The 18669-nt window shown below is 38.2% G+C and overlaps 1 protein-coding gene across 5 annotated transcripts in view; it reads left to right on the top strand.

The window, feature by feature from the left end:
* The window catches only part of LRGUK (leucine rich repeats and guanylate kinase domain containing), a 154160-nt gene that overhangs the window by 26380 nt on the left and 109111 nt on the right, over positions 1 to 18669 (top strand). For all 5 annotated transcript variants that reach the window (XM_055115385.2, XM_055115386.2, XM_055115383.2 and 2 more), the window contains exons 6-7: positions 7131 to 7255; positions 12488 to 12631. In XM_055115385.2, coding sequence (XP_054971360.1) covers positions 7131 to 7255; positions 12488 to 12631 — 269 coding nt within the window. The remainder of the gene's footprint in view (positions 1 to 7130; positions 7256 to 12487; positions 12632 to 18669) is intronic.

The raw sequence follows: 18669 nt of genomic DNA on the forward strand, positions 1-18669 counted from the left end.
AGAAGTTTGGAACATGGGTATATAATTAGAGTGTAACATGGCACCATTTCTCACCTGTGTTTTAAAAAAATGCAAAAACAATCATTCATCAACTATTAATGAAATAAACTTCTTAGATCTCTTGCAGTTTTGAAAAGATAGTAGGCTAGTTTTGAAACAGCATGAAATATACTTCTTTCTCTCCTGTTCCGTTTAAGCATATCATATTGTGCATGATACAGGTGGTGAAGTTTTACAAGCTTTTCTGGACAACAGAAAGCAAAAATATATCTAGATTATAAATTAATCTCTTGAGGAGAAGAAAAGCCACAAGGTTAGAGTGTTTTTGAAAATATTAAAACAGTTTGATTAAAAAGAGAATTTTAAAACAACTTTTATGCCAGTACAGTTGAAAACTTGGATGAAATACAAAAATTCCTAGAAAAATATTACACATCAGTTTGGAAATAGAAACCCTGAGTAGTCCTATAACTATAAAATTAATTTACTATAAATTAAAATAAGCTAAATTAAAAAATTAAAAATCTTTCTACCAAAAAAGCCTAGACCCCAAATTTTCAAAACAGACCTTCCAATAGTGAACAAATTCTTTCAAACACTAAAAACAGAAGGCATATTCACAATTCATTTTAATTAGGTTACTTTGATATCTAAGCCAGCCAAGGAGCACTAAGATAAAGGAAAACAACAGGCTTGTCTCACTCATGATGTAGCTGTAAAAGTCCTAAACAAAATATTAGCAACAGAATCTGACAGTGTATTAAAAAGACCATGTATTACCACCAAATTGGGTTTTTCTCAGGAATGTATGGAGAGTTTAATATTAGAAAATCTATAAACATAATTAACTACATTAATAGATTAAAGGGAATAAACCTTGTGATCCAGAGATATAGAAACTCAACAGATATAGACAATTTAATAAAATCCAGCTCTCATTCACAATAAAAACTCTCAGTAAACTAGTAATAGGGAATTTCCACAAATTCATAGAGGATGTCTACAAAAATATTTGAAACACACTTTATCCTAATTGGGTACATGTTCTAAGCTTTCTCCTTTAAAATTGGGAACAAGTTAGGATGTCTGCCATTGCCACTTCAACCCATCATTATTTTGGAGGTCTTAGCCAACACCATAAAACAAGAGAAAGAAATTAAAGGTGTAAAGGTTAGTAAGGAGAACATAAAAGTCATTCTTTGCAAATGACATGTTTATCTATAGAGAATATTAAAAATTTGCTATAAACTACTATAAATAATAGTTTTGAGAGTTCAACATGACTAGATACGACTTCAATAAACGGAAATCTGTTGCATTTCTGTATGCCAGAAACAAGCAATTAGAAAACAACTTTAAAAAGAAACACCATTTATAAAAACAGCAAAAACAAATTTTATTAAAGATGAATAAGACTTGTGGGGATAGGGGGACTAACAAAACTCTATTTAAGGGTGTTGAAGACCTAACTAAAGAGAAATATATCCCATGTCCCTGGATAAGAAGATGGGCAAAATAAAAGATGAGAAAAAGAATTTTATGGAAAATAAATCAGAGAAGGCAAATAAACATACGAAGAGATACCAGCCTCATTTGTATTCCAAGAAATGCAACTTAAGACCACATGAGATATTGTATTATATCCATTCAATTGACAAAATTTAAGAAATCTAAACATACCAAGTGTTGGAGAACTTGTAGATCCAGAAGATCTTTTTACCTTGTTTGTGGGTATGAAATTAGTTCAACCACCGTGGAAAACAATTTTATATTGTCATATAAAGTTGAGCATCCAAGTTCACCATGACCTAGTACTTTTATTCCTATATGTGGAAAGTTTAGTATATGTGTACCTGGAGCCTTGTACAAGAATGTTCATAGCAGTATTGCTTGTACTAGTAAAAAATTGAAACAGCCCAAACACACATTCATAAGAGAAAGCATAAGTTATGGTATAGTCACACAATAGCATATCATACAGTAGAGAAAATGAATGGAATATATCTACATGCATGTAAATATAATTTAGGCATAAAACTAAGGGAGGAAGGGAAGAGGAAAGAGACAACTGAGCATAGTTACTGTCTCTGGGAAGGAGACACAGGGTAGATTTAAGTTGTTAATTTTCTGCTGATTGGGCTGTGGGGGCACTAGTTTCAAGCATGCTCATTATATTTTTAAAAATAAATAAAATCAGTCAAGCATAGGTCAATGGTGAATCAAGTATTAAACTTAACCCAGCTCTATGTAAAAATTTAAAAACCTGAAAATTCTAAATTAATTTCTTTGAAAATAATTATTTAAAATAAAAACAAATCAATTGAGCTAGTAATACTGACAGTGTAATTGTAGTAGATTATATCAATATCTCAGAATGAATTGTTAACTATAAGATACCGATTTTTTTATTTTGTTATGCTATTTTGTCTTTCCATATGTGGATAATTGATGATTAATTGATAATTATCCTAAATTGCAATACAATAAGCTTTGCCAAGTTTATGTAAATATATTTATTCTTAAGAAAGAGTACAGTTTATTCTTTACCTGTAAACATTGACTAGTTGTTTATTAGAATTTATTTTATGATGATAGAATAATGGAATTGAAAAATTCATAGAAATTTAATTCCAGACAGAATTTTAGAGACCATCTAGTGCTAATCACTATTTTATTTTGTGGAAGAGGAACCTGAGACTCCAGAAGGGTCAACAACTTGCCCCAGATTATTTGGTAAATGGTTGAACTGAGACTTCTGAATTCCACTGTTTTTCCCATGTTGCAATTCATTGAGTAATTACAACTTTTGTCATAGAGGCATTTAAACTATGCGTGTTTCTTTTCTTGGAGAGATTTTCTCCTATAGTGAAGAGCATTTTTCACTGGTAAGGTGATATAGATCTTTCAGGATTGGTTTTGATTAAAGCCATCATTGCAGCTCTCTCCACTAAGAGAACTGTGATGGATTTCCTACTATTTCTCAGTAACTGTTTGCTATACACTCGAACCATATTTTATGATTGTAGACAAACGAATAAGAGCAAATACTGAACTAGTGAATAATTCATGTCAAGCATTGTGAACTACTGTCAGCATCGTCAAAATGTAAAAATATGTTGTTGGGCTTTACCCCAGTTGTAAAGTTATGCTTAAGTGCCACAGGGTTCCTTCATTCAGTTTCCCCAAGGATCTACAATTTCACTTTAAAAGATTTATTCACAGAATCATAAAAGTTTAGAGCTGGAATGCGGTATGATGATTTTGAGTTCTTTTGAGTTTCTTTCTCCTGATACTGGTCTTTTAAAATTAAAATATACATAAGAGGATTAACCCAGTAAGCTAATTCATTGTAATGTGTAGTGATTTATCAGATTATGTTTCTTCTTATCAGGAAGTCCCGAGACCTGTGAAAGAATACGAATAATGTTAGGAGGAAGGGCAAGTAACATTTTGTGAAGGTCCTTAAGAGAATGAGAGATTGGGGAGATAAAGATATTGAAGACCATCTATGAACTCAAAGCTCTCTATGGCCCAGGATGCATATTGACTGTTGGCAGTGCCACCAGGCCCACATGAGGTGACTGTGGGAGCAAGTAGAGGAAAAAGCTGTTGTATCACTGTAGAAAGTTCTCTTTACTCAGGAGCCTGATTAATTTAGAGTGTCTGAAATTCCTTGATATTTGAAGGAGAGTGAAAAGCTGAGAAATAGGAGGAAATAATTTTTCTGGAATGAGCATATTTCTCAACAGAGATGTTCAGGCAACTCCTGCTCCTTTGCCCTAGTGCTGTTAGTAACCGCAATGGTACCTGCAGAAACCATAGGTATGATTGCAGTGAGCATCTGAATTCCTCCTCCTTTCTGTCCTTGCAATGCTAATTTCAGAACACGTGACTAGCTGTGGGATTCCAAGCTAGAGAGTAAGCTGGATGTGCCAAGGGAACTGTGGTTAGCCTCTAATGTCTTAGAAAATTACTGTAGACACAATAAACAAGCTTTCCTTTTTGATTCCTGATATCTCTTGATAATTTCAGGATTCCTGTTTTCTAGTTTTCTGATCCTTGCCTGCTTCCCATGAGAATACTTCCTGAGGCAGATACCCACAAGCAGTGGCTTTATTCTGCCATGATTCAGAGTATCTTCATCTTGGTTGGGGTAGAGCTACCAGGACACTTTAGTACTCCTAAAATAGGACTTAAACATGATTTCTGTCTCTGCTAAACTGAGACAGATGGCCATTCGAAGTTTTCCTTGCATAGTTTTTGTTGCCAAAGATTGCCTGCTCCAAGGGTATTTTATTTCATCCATACCTGAGTGAGATAGTTTAATCTCCTATTTCTTATATTTCTTATTCATCTTTTGTTACAATCCGTATCTACAAAGATCTGGTATTTGTTCTAGTTCCAGAACAATTATTTAAGCAGCCCAAAGAAAGTAGAACCAGAAAGGATAGTATTAGTGAGCATAAACATCTGTTTGTAGGGCTATTCTGGCAGGAAGCTTTATGAAAACAGATTTGAAAATGCATATTGACCACAAACAGAGCTATACTTCAGTCTAAGGATTGAAACTGAAACCATTGAGGAAAACCCAAGAATTTCTGGTACATTTTACATTTTTGTCTAGTTTCCTTATTTACCTCTTTCTCTGGCCTAGGTATTTTCAGGCTTAATCCCAGCCTTGAATTTTCCATTTCTGTGCTATTGACCAAGAGGTAGAGGACGTGCTTCCTTGGCCTCATGTAATATAATTTGGTAATGGTATCAATGCTTTATAATTGTGAGGTGATTTATGGTTTGTTGCTCATTCATACCCATTTTCTAATTTTTTTCCCATGACCTAACTTTTGGCCTTAATGGCCACCTGATATTATCCCCACTTTAAATGAAAAATCTACTAAGTAGTAAAGTTGGGATAATTACAAATAATTATGGAGGCAAAATGTTTTTGTGATATTTATGACTTCTTCCTTCTTGCTTAAAAAATTATTTGTTTCTCTGATTAACGGAAGGAGATAACTGGAGATTAGAAGATGACCAGGAGAGGCTTTTAGGAAGAAGTGGTTTGTCTAGAATACATACTAAGAAATGGAATGGCTGTGACATATTTACAGTTATGATAGACATTGCAAAATTGCCTCTAAAGTGGCTATATCATAATGAACTCTCTCAGTAGTATAAAAGTATCTGTTATTCAAAACCTTTTACTTTAAAGTGTTTGCCAAGCTGATGGGTAAAGAATGGCAGCTTAACTTAATTTGCATTCTCCTGACTACAGGTGAGACAGAACGTCTTTTCATGTGTTTATTAGCCACTTGGATTCACTCTTTCGGAAATTGCCTGGGCATATTCGTTGTCCGTTTTTTATTGGGTTGTTTTTTTTCTATTGATTTATTGTCATTTTTAATGTATTCTAGGTAGAATCTTTTGTCTGCTAGTATATATTGGGAATATGTTCTCCTAGCCTATCATTTTCACTTATTTGTGTATTTAAAAAGTAATAGTAAGAAAATAAGTGTTATATGTCAAAAAGAAATACTTAAGATATTGATTTAATGTGAGTGTTAAAAAAATAAGAAAAAAAGTGGGATTTGGAGTTGTCTTGAAGAATGGGTATGGTTTAGAAAGGAGCAGGAAAAAGAAAGTTCTTGGTACATTCCAGAACTATTGTGAAATTGACCTGGCAGAAATAGGGAATTCTCATTGGATGATAATGTGGATGAAACTGGATAAATAAGTTTTGCTTATAGTGAAGGGCCTTAGATGGCAGAGTGAGGAATCTGGAATTCTATGAGAATTTTTTAATTGAAACATGATATTCAATCAATATTTAAAAAAAAATTAATCTGCCTACAGTGTGTAGAGTGACTTTAGGGCAGGAAGTAATGGATATTTGTGTTAACTATTGATGTTAAAGGTGAGTTAAGTTGGCAGAGGAATGAATAAAAAGGAAAGAAATCATTAAAGGGATATTTTAAGGCAAAAAATGGCAGGTCTTGGTGATTGGATGCCTCACAGATTATGAGTGGCTGAGAAATGGAGATGTCATGGGTTACTTGTGAGGAAAAACTGAGCTTTGATGGGGAAATAACGTTAAATCCTGGAAATCGGTCAAAGAGATTGAGAACAGAGAGAGCTGAACAGAATTATGACTTTGAAATTGTAGTGTTAGGTGACTACAAGATGGAACACAGAAGGTAAGCTAAAATTTTCACAATAAATGGAACTTAACGGATGAAGAAAGTAAGGCAGAGTTTAAGCCTCATTGATTTTATGATTGAATGATTTTATGACCTCATTGGTTGAATGGAGGTCAGTGTAGACGGAAAGAAAGGGCTGTTCCTTTCTCTAACAGGGTATTGGTCTTTGGACCACCCATTTGCTGCAGATGACATCTCCCAGGCTCTTAGCCCAGTTATGAGGATGATAATGCATGGTGCATGTTGCCCCTGCAGGGCGATCTGGTAGTCAGAAGTTCTGCCTGTGGGAACACACATGAGTTTCTCATCGAGACTTAACTGATCGAGGGAAAACACACTGCCAACGAGGCAGCTATGAGCCACGGTGATTTTTCTTTCTGTACTGATTAAATGAGTCAGATACAATCCAGCACACTCAAAAGCTATGCTTTTTTTTTTTTGAGACGGAGTCTTGCTCTGTCGCCCAGGCTGGAGTGCAGTGGCGCGATCTCCGCTCATTGCAAGCTCCGCCTCCCGGGTTCACGCCGTTCTCTTGCCTCAGCCTCCCGAGTAGCTGGGACTACAGGCACCCGCCACCACGCCCAGCTTATTTTTTGTATTTTTAGTAGAGACGGGGTTTCACCGTGTTAGCCAGGATGGTCTCGATCTCCTGACCTCATGATGTGCCCACCTCCGCCTCCCAAAGTGCTGAGATTACAGGCATGAGCCACCGCGCCCGGCCACTATGCCTTTTTAAAATAAAAAGTGTATAAAATATGACATGTTCTGTATGAAAAAATATATTTCAGGATTAATACTCATCCTATATTGGGCATATAATCGTTCTTTATTTAAGCTGTGGTCTGCTTTGTCTAGTGATGATTTAACACTGATTCTTTTTTTCTTCCAAATGCTTTTAATAACATTTTCCTTAAACGTAGTCATGGTGTATAGGCAATGAGATAGAAGAAATCAGTGGACTAGAGATGTGCAACAACCTAATTCACCTTAGTTTGGCCAACAATAAGATCACGACAATTAATGGCTTAAACAAGTTACCAATCAAAATACTTTGTCTGGTGAGTCTAACAAAATGCTGTTCTTTATAGAAGTAGTAGTTAATGCTTTTAGTAACTACTTGAATTATGACTACTTAGGATTCAAATATGTAAAGAGCAAATTCCTTCATGAAATGTTATTGTCTTCAGTTTTGTTTGCTCCTTTCTTTACCATTTGTGTGTGTGTGTGTGTGTGTGTGTGTGTGGTTGTGAGAGAGAGAAAGAAAGCAATATTTCATGCTAAAGTAAAATGATTTGCTAATTTGTTATCCAAATTCAATATTTTAAATGATCAGCTTTTTTATACTGGGAAATAAAGGTATACTTTTAGTATGTATTTAAAAATTTTTTTATAGTATCTTATTGGTGAAAATAACATTTAAGGATACTTCAGCATAATATTTATTGCTGTTAACACTTTAACTGCTTTCAAATGAACCAGAAGATGTTTTCTGGGCACTGAATTTTGACAGTCCTTTTATTTTAACATGTGTTAATCAGTCTTCCACTATAGATAATCAAAAATAGTGCTAAGAATAAATGAACAATTCCAATCAGAAAGTTTAAATTTGATTATTTTTCCCACAGAGAGCACTCTTTCGAAGCTGTGTGACCTGCTGTGTGACTATGACTCAATTTACAGAAATTCAGCAGGATTCTAATAGTCCCAAAGATATACACAGTATTTTTGAAATAACAGGATAGCTCCCTAACTTGGGGGTCTACAGTATTGTCTGTGAAATATCCAGGATTCTTTCTTCTCCTTTCTCCTACTTCTTACCCTCTTGGATGGTTTTGCTGTTCTTCATTACATCTATCATGGTGTCGGCAGGCGGGATTTCAAGCCCTGAGGCTTGTAGCTTGTAAATTTCTTACAAGAACTATCCCACAGGGGGTTGTTGAAACTGTTGCTTGAAATGACATCTTGGGCCATGCACTGCAACTCATGCCTGTAATCGCAGCACTTTGGGAGGCTGAGGTGGGAGGATCACTTGAGTCCGAGAGTTCGAGACCAGCCTGCGCAAATAGCCAGACACTGTCTCTACAAAAAATAAAAAATTTGCTGGGCATGGTGGCACAAGCCTGTAGTCCCAGCTACTTAGGAGGGCTGAAATGGGAGAATCACTTGAGCCCAGGAGGTCAAGGCTGCAGTGAGTCACGATCATGTCACTGCACTGCAGCCTGGGCAACAGAGTAAGACCCTGCCTCAAAAAAAAAAAAAAAAAAAGGAAAGAAATGACATCTTGGATTATCTGCTGATTTTTGACATATACAATATACTATTTCTGTCTTATTTAACCATAGATCACTGAAGATTGGCTATGTGTTAGTTTTTCTTTCCCTTAGCTTAGAGCTCGAAGTGCTTTCTTAAAACTCTTCCAGGCTGGGCGTGGTGGCTTGCGCCTGTAATCCCAGCACTTTGGGAGGCTAAGGCGGGTGGATCATGAGGTCAGGAGTTCAAGACCAGCCTGGCCAAGATGGTGAAACTCCGTCTCTACTAAAAATACGAAAATTAGCTAGGCGCGGTGGTGGTCCCCTGTCATCCCAGCTACTCGGCAGGCTGAGGCAGGAGAATTGCTTAAACTCAGGAGGTGGAGGTTGCAGTGAGCCGAGATCGTGCCACTGAACTCCACTCTGGGTGACAGAGCAAGACTCCGTCTCAAAAAAACAAAACAAACAAAAAAACACAAACCAAACCTCTTCCATTCCTGCAGTGAGTTAGGTCAGGATAAAGTATTGGCATCCCAGTACTGAGGATGAACCTGAGGGTTTGATAATTTTCCTGATCTTTCATGTTTTCCGCCCATGAAGGCATGTGAGCAAAACATAAATGAAAATGCATTTGATAAATTAGATGGAAAATGTTTAAGTTAGAAAAGAAAGTCAAATTTTAAAATTTACGACAATCTGAAGGATTTTTAGCAGCATGTGTGCTTCATTTTGTGGTCTGTTAGAATCTTGTTCTTTTCTTTACATATCTTCTCTGTGTTGATGTTCCCATTCATTTAAAGTGGAGCATGGTAAACAGACAAAGATACAGGGGTGTGCTTAAGGGAATGAGAATGAACTCATTATTAAGAATTATAATACGTAGCATTTTCATCCTAAGAGTGTGTTTCAATTACAAAATAAATAATCCATGTTGATAGTTCTGTCTCAAGTAGCTTTTAGAAAAAGGATAGAACACTTCTATTTTCTTAGATTTGGTGGATTGTTCCCAATCTCTGCCCTCATCACCCAAGATCAACTAGAATACACAGAATATACTGTCATTCATTTTTCTTAATTTTTTTGAGAATAGAAAGGTTTTCTTTTCCAAAGTTTAATAAAATCTATAAAATTTGTTTCAATAGTTTTTAATGCTTTTATTTTTAATTCATGGAATCAAGAAACCAGTAGCTTTAGTTACTGTTGAAAATAATTTACATTACAATTTAGAGAAAGAAGAGCAATTCACCATACAAACCAACTGTTAATTCTCGAACATCAACTTTTATGATAAATATAAGGGGAAAATGTGGTTCACTAATGGGCTGTTCTGTCATCCAGCTTCTTAGCAAATAATGACAATGCATTCCAAACTTTAAAATTCATTTCGTCACAGTAAATGCTGCTTGTTTTTTTCTTCCAAAATTGGTTGGTTAAGAATGTTTCTAATTTCATTTATTCAAGAAAGTGGCTTTATTCTAAAAGTCTTTTCCCAACTAATCATTATGAAACAAGCAGGAAGAAGCTTGTTTGTTTCAGAAGCTGGATGTCCACTTTTAGGAGAGATACATTGGTTTTTCAGCATTGGATGAAGAGTTTAACTAGATAGCTTTCAATTCAGAAATTCTGTGATTCTAAATTTTTTTCAGTTCTGGTTTCTTTTATGACCATAGGCTATCTAATTAAACTTGTCTATGCCTCACTCTTCTCATGTCATCTACCACTTTGAAAGCCATTAGAGATACTGTCGGAAGAATTACAGTCTATCTACCACACCTAAGGGACTTCAAAATTCTGTGGGAAGAAGTGTATTAAGAAGAATTACAGTCTATCTACCACATCTAAAGCATTTCAGAGTTCTTTAGAAAGAAATATATTGTATATAAATTTGATATGTGTGGATATTTTGAATAGGCTATTGGGGTCTTATTGCAGTATGTTAAATTAATATGGATATGACATTAAGTTTGGTGTAGTTTTTTTCTTTCCCTTTTCTATTATGCTTTATATAACTTTTTTGAACTCTGGACAGAAGGAAATTTGACTTTACTTTGGCAAATGGATTATGGGTATTTTTTTCTATTTATTATGATATTTTTCAAACATATATAAAAATAAATACTATGATAAACCCTTGTGTGCTATCACTTAGCTTTATAGATTATCGGCATTCTATTAACATGTTTTTAAAAGCCATATAATTATATTAATGAACACAAATCTTGCTCATTATTGAAATGAAATTTTATTTTAAAAATAGGAAGAAAATGAGCTCTTGCTATCAAATGTACCAGAAAACGTGTACCAGGGAAAATATAGAGGGAAGAAAATTATTGTTATTCTTTTTTTTTTTTTTTTTTTTTTTTTTGAGACGGAGTCTCGCTCTGTCGCCCAGGCTGGAGTGCAGTGGCACGATCTGGGCTCCCTACAAGCTCCGCCTCCCAGGTTCACGCCATTCTCCTGCCTCAGCATCCCAAGTAGCTGGGACTATAGGCACCCGCTACCACACCTGGCTAATTTTTTGTATTTTTTAGTAGAGACGGAGTTTCACCGTGTTAGCCAGGATGGTCTCGATCTCCTGACCTTGTGATCCGCCTGCCGCGGCCTCCCAAAGTGCTGGGATTACAGGCCCGGCCAAGAATAATTGTTATTCTTATTTGTTGTTATGGGTATATGGAGATTGAGGAAGAAGACAACATTTCAGTCTTAAATCTTCGTTTTATTCTGATTATTGAGGAAGATGCTTTTGTGTGAATTATTGAAAAACTTGGTTTGGTTATCTTCTGTTGCATAACAAGCCACCCCAGTTGTGGTGACTTGGAGAAATAACCATCGTATTAACTAACAATTCTGCAGTCTGAGCAAGGCTCAACTGGGAGGTTCTTCCACTGGGCTTGCTGCATTTAGCCGGCATCTTAGTTGGGGGCTTGGCTCAGTTGAGAGGCTGGGATGGCTAGGTTTGTCTCTCTATTTAGTGTCAGGGTGTCTCCCCATGTGACATTTCCTTTTCCATATAACCTCTCCACAAGTTCTCTCCAACACAGTAGCTGCAGTTCTTATGTGGTAGCTCAGTACTTCTGAGACACAAAAGCAGAAGCTGTCAGGCCTTCTTAAGTCTTAGGCTTGGAACTGGCACACTTCTACCATATTCTTTGGTGAAGCTAAGTCATAGGTCCAGCCTAGGTTTAAGAGGAGGGGACCACGGCCAGGTGCAGTGGCTCATGCCTGTGATCCCAGCACTTTGGGAGGCCAAGGTGGGTGGATCACTTGAGGTTAGGAGTTTAAGACCAGCTTGGCCAACATGGTGAAACCCCATCTCTACTAAAAATACAAAAATTAGCCAGGCATGGTGGTGCATGCCTGTAGTCCCAGCTACTTGGGAGGCTGAGGCAGGAGAATCACTTGAACCCCAGAGGTGGAGCTTGCAGTGAGCCGAGGTCGTGCCACTGCACTCCAGCCTGGGCTACAAAGCCAGACTCCTTCTCAAAAAAAAAAAAAAGAGTGGACGGAACTGTACAAGGGCAGGAATAACTGGGGGCATGGCTCATTGGAGAATGCTAATATAACAGACTACTAGCACCCTCACCACATGAGTGATTACATTTAGGGTGTTTCTGAAAACAAAATGTATGTGGGGATTATAATAGTCAAGTGGCTTCTTGTGATGATGATGAAAGAGTTACATTAAATTTATGTTTCTAGTGATATATCTGGAGTTATGCTGTCATTACACTTCAGGTGTGCAATGTTAAAACCTTATGTTACCTGCCTTTTTCTTTCTTACTGATTTGAATACTCATCTTGCTTTAACTTTAATGAAAATATTATATTCTGAATTTTCCAGCTGAAAAACTGGAACTTCTTTCTGGGGTATGTGTAGGTGTTTAGAGAGGTGAATGATGGAAATGGGATGGAGGGAAGGACAAGAATGCCTTCTTGATTTTTTTTAGAGAGATTTGGGTCAGTATCCCAAATGAAAACTTGCCATTACAACTTTTCCTTGAGAGGTCTTTGAGACATTAAATATATTTTTTTCTGTTTTAGAGCAATAACCAGATTGAGATGATCACAGGTTTGGAGGATCTGAAAGCCCTGCAGAACCTGGATCTGTCCCACAATCAGATAAGCAGCCTCCAAGGCTTAGAGAATCATGACCTCCTGGAAGTGATCAACCTGGAGGATAATAAGGTAGTGTTGTACTTCACATGTCTTGGTTTCAGTGTTGACATAAGAGGACATATTAGAGACTTAGCACAGACCCTTCATTTTTGGTTTCTTAAGGGCGGACACATTAAATGTCAGCTTAGAAATATTGTTCTAGCAAAATTCCTGGAGTAGTTGCAGAAGGGTTGTTTTTAAAAATACTTACAATCTTAATTATTGAAAATGTGATGATTCCTAATTACATTGTTTTTAAGGTTTAAACTGCAACCACGTGTGGATGATTTTCTAAAGTATACATGTTCATTCAAAATTTTGTGTAGAAAGATGGCAGTAGGAATGTCTGAAATATCAGAGTAAGGAGGTTGGAGATATAAGAATAGCCATTGGCTGGTGTTGCTCCATATCTGCCATTTAAAGAAAAGTCTAGGGCCATGATGGGGGGAGTGTTGGGAAGATGTTGGTCAAAGGATACAACATTCTGGTTACATAAGGAGTTTGTTTCAGAGATCGATTGTATAACATGGCGATTATCGTTAATAAAAATATATTGTGTTTTTCCATGCTGAGAGAGTAGATTTTAAACATTTTTACCACAAAAATGATTACTTTGTGATGTAACACATTTCTTAAATAGCTAGATTTAGCCATCCTACAATGTAACATGATGATTTGATGAATTTCAAGTCATCATGTTGTACACAGTAAGTACATATAATTTTATCTGTCAATTTAAAAATATTAAAAAGTTTTTAAAATGCAAATACCCTAGGAAAGGCTTAAACCCTCAAAAATAAAATAAAGAGAAGAGGCACAGGAAGGGAGTTCTTATATACCAATCTGCATGGTAGGTTGGGGACTGGGTTTATTCAAATTTTCAGGTCTGGCTTAATAATGCACACTTTACTTCAAAAATCACAGAAACTGGCTTTCACTCTTAATTACATTTTATTTTTAATAAAGCATTTGTGTTCCTAATCATGGTATATTAAGTTGGTAACTTTAGCAAACTTCTTATGCTGTAAGGTCTACAACGTTATTTTATTTATATCGAATACTTTATCACATTTTTGGGAGAATGCTTTCATAAGGAAGTTGAATGTTTATTTCTTCTTGAAAATGAAAAATTGGGCTGAGCCTGAAAGGGACAGTTGGTGCCAGCTCAAGTGAGCTGGGGTGTTGTGGGGATCTTGCCGTGTTCTGCTGTGGTGGTGCTTGTCGGTTTTGTGTGATGAGCCTTTTTTCCAACAGACTTCCCTCATCTGTTAGGTTGCTAAGAATCAAGAAAAGTCAGTTATTAGTCCTGGGAACAGATGAGTTTTCAATCACAGACAAAACTGTTCATCTTCATTCTCCTTGACTTGTATATTAAGTTGTTTTGGCAACTTCTCCAGTTAATTCTGGTGGACAACCTTTGTTCACTGTACCACGTGTCTTAGGAAGTCCACACAATCTCCATCTCACGTGGTTTTAGTGTCCTGTTCATGCATTTGCCATTGAAGACTGATTTTTAGAAAATTTCTTACTTAAAATGATTCTCACATATATACAGAGGCTGGTGAAAGGGTGGAAAGCTCTCATTAAATCTCAACTCAATGCATCTCAGGATTTAGGAAGAGGAGTAACAATAATAATAATAATTCAGGTCATAAAATAATCTAGAGATATTTGTTGAGTACTTATGTACCAGGCACTTTCCTAAGTACTTTATCTCATTTAATCCTCATTATAACCCTATTATTATTGTCATTTTACAGATGAAGAAACAGGGGCAGAAAGAGGTTAAGTAACTTGCCCAAAGTCATATATCCAGCAAATAGCAGAGCCAGCCTGCAAATAGAGAATGGTTTGCCTCCGGTTTCAATGTTCTTAACCTCTGCAGGGTGATATAGTGCATAAAATGCTAACGGGCCTCCCTTCTGAAAGGGCCTGTTGTAATGCCCCAATACAGTGCTTTCTCAGCGAAACGTCACGTGAGCCACAGATGTCATGTAAAATTCTCCAGTAGCCACAGTAAAAAGGTGCAAAGAAACAGGTGACATTAATTTTAATAATGCACTTTACAACCCAGTAGATCCAAAATGTTGTCATTTCAACATGTAATCTACATACAAACTTATTGATGAGATATTTAACCTTCCGTTGTTTCATACTAAGTTTCTGACATCCAGTGTGTATTTTACACTTCAAGTATGTCTCAATTCATCCTGGCCATATTTTAAGGACTGGGCAGCTGCATGTGGCTAGTAATTACCATATGGGACAGCACAGATCTAGAAATACCTCATAAATAGTATGTTGTTCTCTTCCATTTCAAGAGGCTTTTCAAATTGTATTTGACAAACTTTAAAGAAAAAAGAGGAGTATCATCACGTGAAGAAAGCAGTTTATAATTTTCAAATGTTAAAGAGGCTCCATGAAAAAAAAGTGGCCACGTGTCCCAAAGGGGGATCCTTTGGCACCCATGAGCTCTGTAACAATCACCTAATTCCCCGACTCCCCCCGGGCAGGTTGAGGAGCAACCCGCAGTACTTTGAAATATTCTTTGAGCCTTCAGGAGAGTTCCTCAGAGAACTCTACAGGACTACCGAGAATACTGTGTATCTCGGTGGAAAATTTATCATTTAGCAGAAACATAACCTAGCTTCTGCTTCTCATATGATTAATCTGATGTTAAGAATATTGTTTTATTGGTAGCACTTCATCAGTATTATGTACTTGGTTTTAGCGATTGAAACATTGTAGCACCCACATGTGATCATTTGAACATCTTCTTAAGGCCACTTGAGAATGTTTACCATCAGCTGGGGATTTGGGGACCTTAGTTACCCTCTACTCTGTAGTCTTGTTAGATTTTATATCATTTCCAGCATTGAAAACATATCCCAAGCTGTTAACTCTATTATAACCTCAGTCCTTTCTTCTAGAAGCAAGATATCAGTCTGGGAGTGACTTCGAAAAACGCTGTCTTACTTCTCTTAAGTCTCAGTGTCGTTATGTCACACTGTTGGTTCCCAATTACTTTTCTGAATTTTTGTGAGGATTCACAAGGTAATACTCATAAAGCAATGGCAGCATGGAGAGAACTTGAATCCTGAGTAATAACAGTGCTCCTCCCAGAGCTGCCCGTCTCTCCATTCTTTGCAGTGCTCTGGCTTTCCTTCTAAATCATTCTCTTGAGTGCTGACGGGGACAATGGCAGCTGAAGACCATTATTCCACTCAATTTTTGTGCTGCTTTGTATAGGCGGAACATTCTTTGCCGAGGACTCCTTGCTTCTTGTTGTTCAAAGACAGATGCCATTTAATGTCCCCGGCAAGCAATGTGCATTACCCCCCCCTTCACTGAACCTTGGCTCACACTTCTCTTCACATACGTGAGCAAAAGGAACTTTGGGGGCATTAAACCCAATCAGGCTTCTAAGTGAATTTTATTTCTCTCTGGATTTAAGTTTGTTAGATTAGGCCTGTAATGAGAAGGGTTGGACTGGGTGAGTCCTTGGGGCCTCCAGGGGCTGACAACATTGATGCAGAGGCATGTCATTGATGCTCGCGTGATCAGATCTCCTGCTAAAGTCAATCTCCATTCCACCTGGCCAACATACTCCTGCCCTGGGATGCAAGCAGGAAGGAGGCCCCCTTGGAGGTCTTTGGCCTCCTTACACCCAAAGGTGATGCCCAAGGCAGGATACCCTGATGTGCTCAGCAACTGCTCTCTGGATAGTCTTGGCTCTCTGCAGAGAGTGCTGATGGGTGCACACTTTAAGTCCAGGTTTTGATGCTGCTTCATCACTTTTACAAACAATTTTTGAACTCTCAGACCAAGGTGAATGTGACTTTCCCCTTTGCCCCTGACCCCTTTCTTAATGCCTGTATCACAGTGATGGACTTGGCCTGCTTCCTGGTGCCCTGGCTCCATGATGATGGGGTCAGCAGGGATAGTTACCCTTTGCCTGCTTTAGCACTGGCTCACTGAGTAGAGTGCCGGCCGTTGAACAGGAGACCGCAGGTTCCACACCGTCTGACTTGGTTAGGCCAGCTACGCAGGACTGGCAGTGGCCAGTTTATGTGACTGAGGATAGAGACCAGCACTCTTAGGGGCAGCTGGTGGGGTGCAGTGCTCCCTTGCAGAAGGGGCGGGAATGTGAAGTCAGCCATTTTCTTCTGATCCTCATGCAGATCCAGCGTATTTCCACCTCTGGAGCTTCATGACAGCTGGTGTCTCTGCTGGAAGTTTTTCCCCACATCTTCAAATAAATTCACTTCATTTCATTTAAGCCTCTGGCAAACTCTCATGAAAAAAGGCCTCTGACCCCCTCTGGCCTCTCCAGCACCCCCTCCCTGTTTTCTTTATCCCTTTACACTGTTTAATTTATCATTAGTACTTACTGTTACCTGGGGTTATGTCATATTGCATATTCTAGTTTCACATCTGTTAGAGTTCACTGGCTTTCCAACTAGAATGTTAACTTCATGAGCTCAGGGACTTTATCTTGTTCACTTTTGAGCAATGCCTGGCTCCGAGGCGTCATTGAAGAATATTTGTTTTCTTGGCCAGGCATGGTGACTCACATCTGTAATCCTGGAGCTTTGGGAGGCCAAGGTAGGCTGATCACTTGAGGCCAGGAGTTTGAGACCAGCCTGGGCAACATAGCAAGACTCCCATCTCTTCCAAAAATAATAATTTAAAAAAAACTGGGCATAGTGACATGTGCCTGTAGTCCCAGCTACTTGGGAGGTTGAGGCAGGAGGATGGCCTGAGTCTAGGAGTTTGAGGCTGCAGTAAGCTATTATCACACCACTGCACTATAGCCTGGGCAACATCACGACACCCCCATCTCATAAAAAAACAAAGAATATTTGTTGACTGAATGCAGGACCCTCAGGAGCTCTCAGGAATACCCAGATTTGCCTCCCTTCTATCAAGTGCTTGGTTGATGTTTGAGCTGCATGGGATGAGATTCTGGAATGATTGTGTATAAGAAGTGAGGCTTGAGTGTCTTCCTACAGGGCAGAGAAGGGAGATGGTGAATGGAGATCAGAGGAATGGCTTGAGCTGAGAGGACAAGGGCCTTCAATCAGGTAGCAGTAGTAAGGAAGGGAAGGAAGGCTGGGGTCTAGAGTTATTTCTGAGGAAGAATTACTAGGGCAGATTGGAGGCGGTGGATGAGGAAGAAGATGTTGCTGAGGATGACTCCCGGGTTTGCAGCTCAGGTGACTCAGGTAACTGGGTGACAGTGCTGCCATCCAGCCTCCTTACTGTCATCGAGAACCCCTGGTTCATGGTTCTTTATCTTGTGCTAAACCTTAGAGGCAGAGTGTCCCATTCCAACAGCAGGGTGGGGACATGCTGTGCCAGCTCTCTATGACACAAGGCAAGCCCTGGCCATGGAGCCACTTCTCTTGGAAGCTAATCCTTACTAAGTATAGTGGGTGGAATTGTGGGCCCCTCCCCTCCAAAAAGCCTACCCCAGGAAACTGAATGTCCCCTCATGTGGAAAGGGGTATTTGCAGATGTAATCAAGTTCAGCATCTAAAGAGAAGAACATCTTGGATGTAGGGTGGCCCTAAACCCAATGTCCTGGTAAGAGGCTGAAGGGAAGAAGACACACACACACACACACACACACACACACACACACACACACACACAGAAGGCCATGAGAAGACCCAGGTGAAGATGGGGCAGAGATTAGAGTTATGTTGCTGCAAGCCAAGCAATGTCTGGAGTCACTGGAAGCTGGAGAAGGTAGGGAAGGATTCTCCTCTAGAACCTTCTGAGAGAGCACAGGACTGCTGACACCTTGATTTCAGACTGCTGGTCTCCAGAACTGTGGAAGGAAGAAATTTCTGTTGTTTTAGACCTCCAAGTTTGTGGTAGTTTGTTATGGAAACCCTAGAAAACTTATATATCAAGTGAAACTGTATGTCTGGGGAATAGAGGATGAGGTCTGAAAGTTATTCTTCGCTATGATCTTTTGTAATTTCTGCTTTTTATGTTTTATTGAAGAAATTTCTATATACCCTAAGGTTTTAAATATTCTTATATATTTTCTTATAATTTCA

The sequence above is a fragment of the Pan paniscus genome, chromosome 6, assembly GCF_029289425.2.
Source record: "Pan paniscus chromosome 6, NHGRI_mPanPan1-v2.0_pri, whole genome shotgun sequence".
Taxonomy (NCBI): domain Eukaryota; kingdom Metazoa; phylum Chordata; class Mammalia; order Primates; family Hominidae; genus Pan; species Pan paniscus.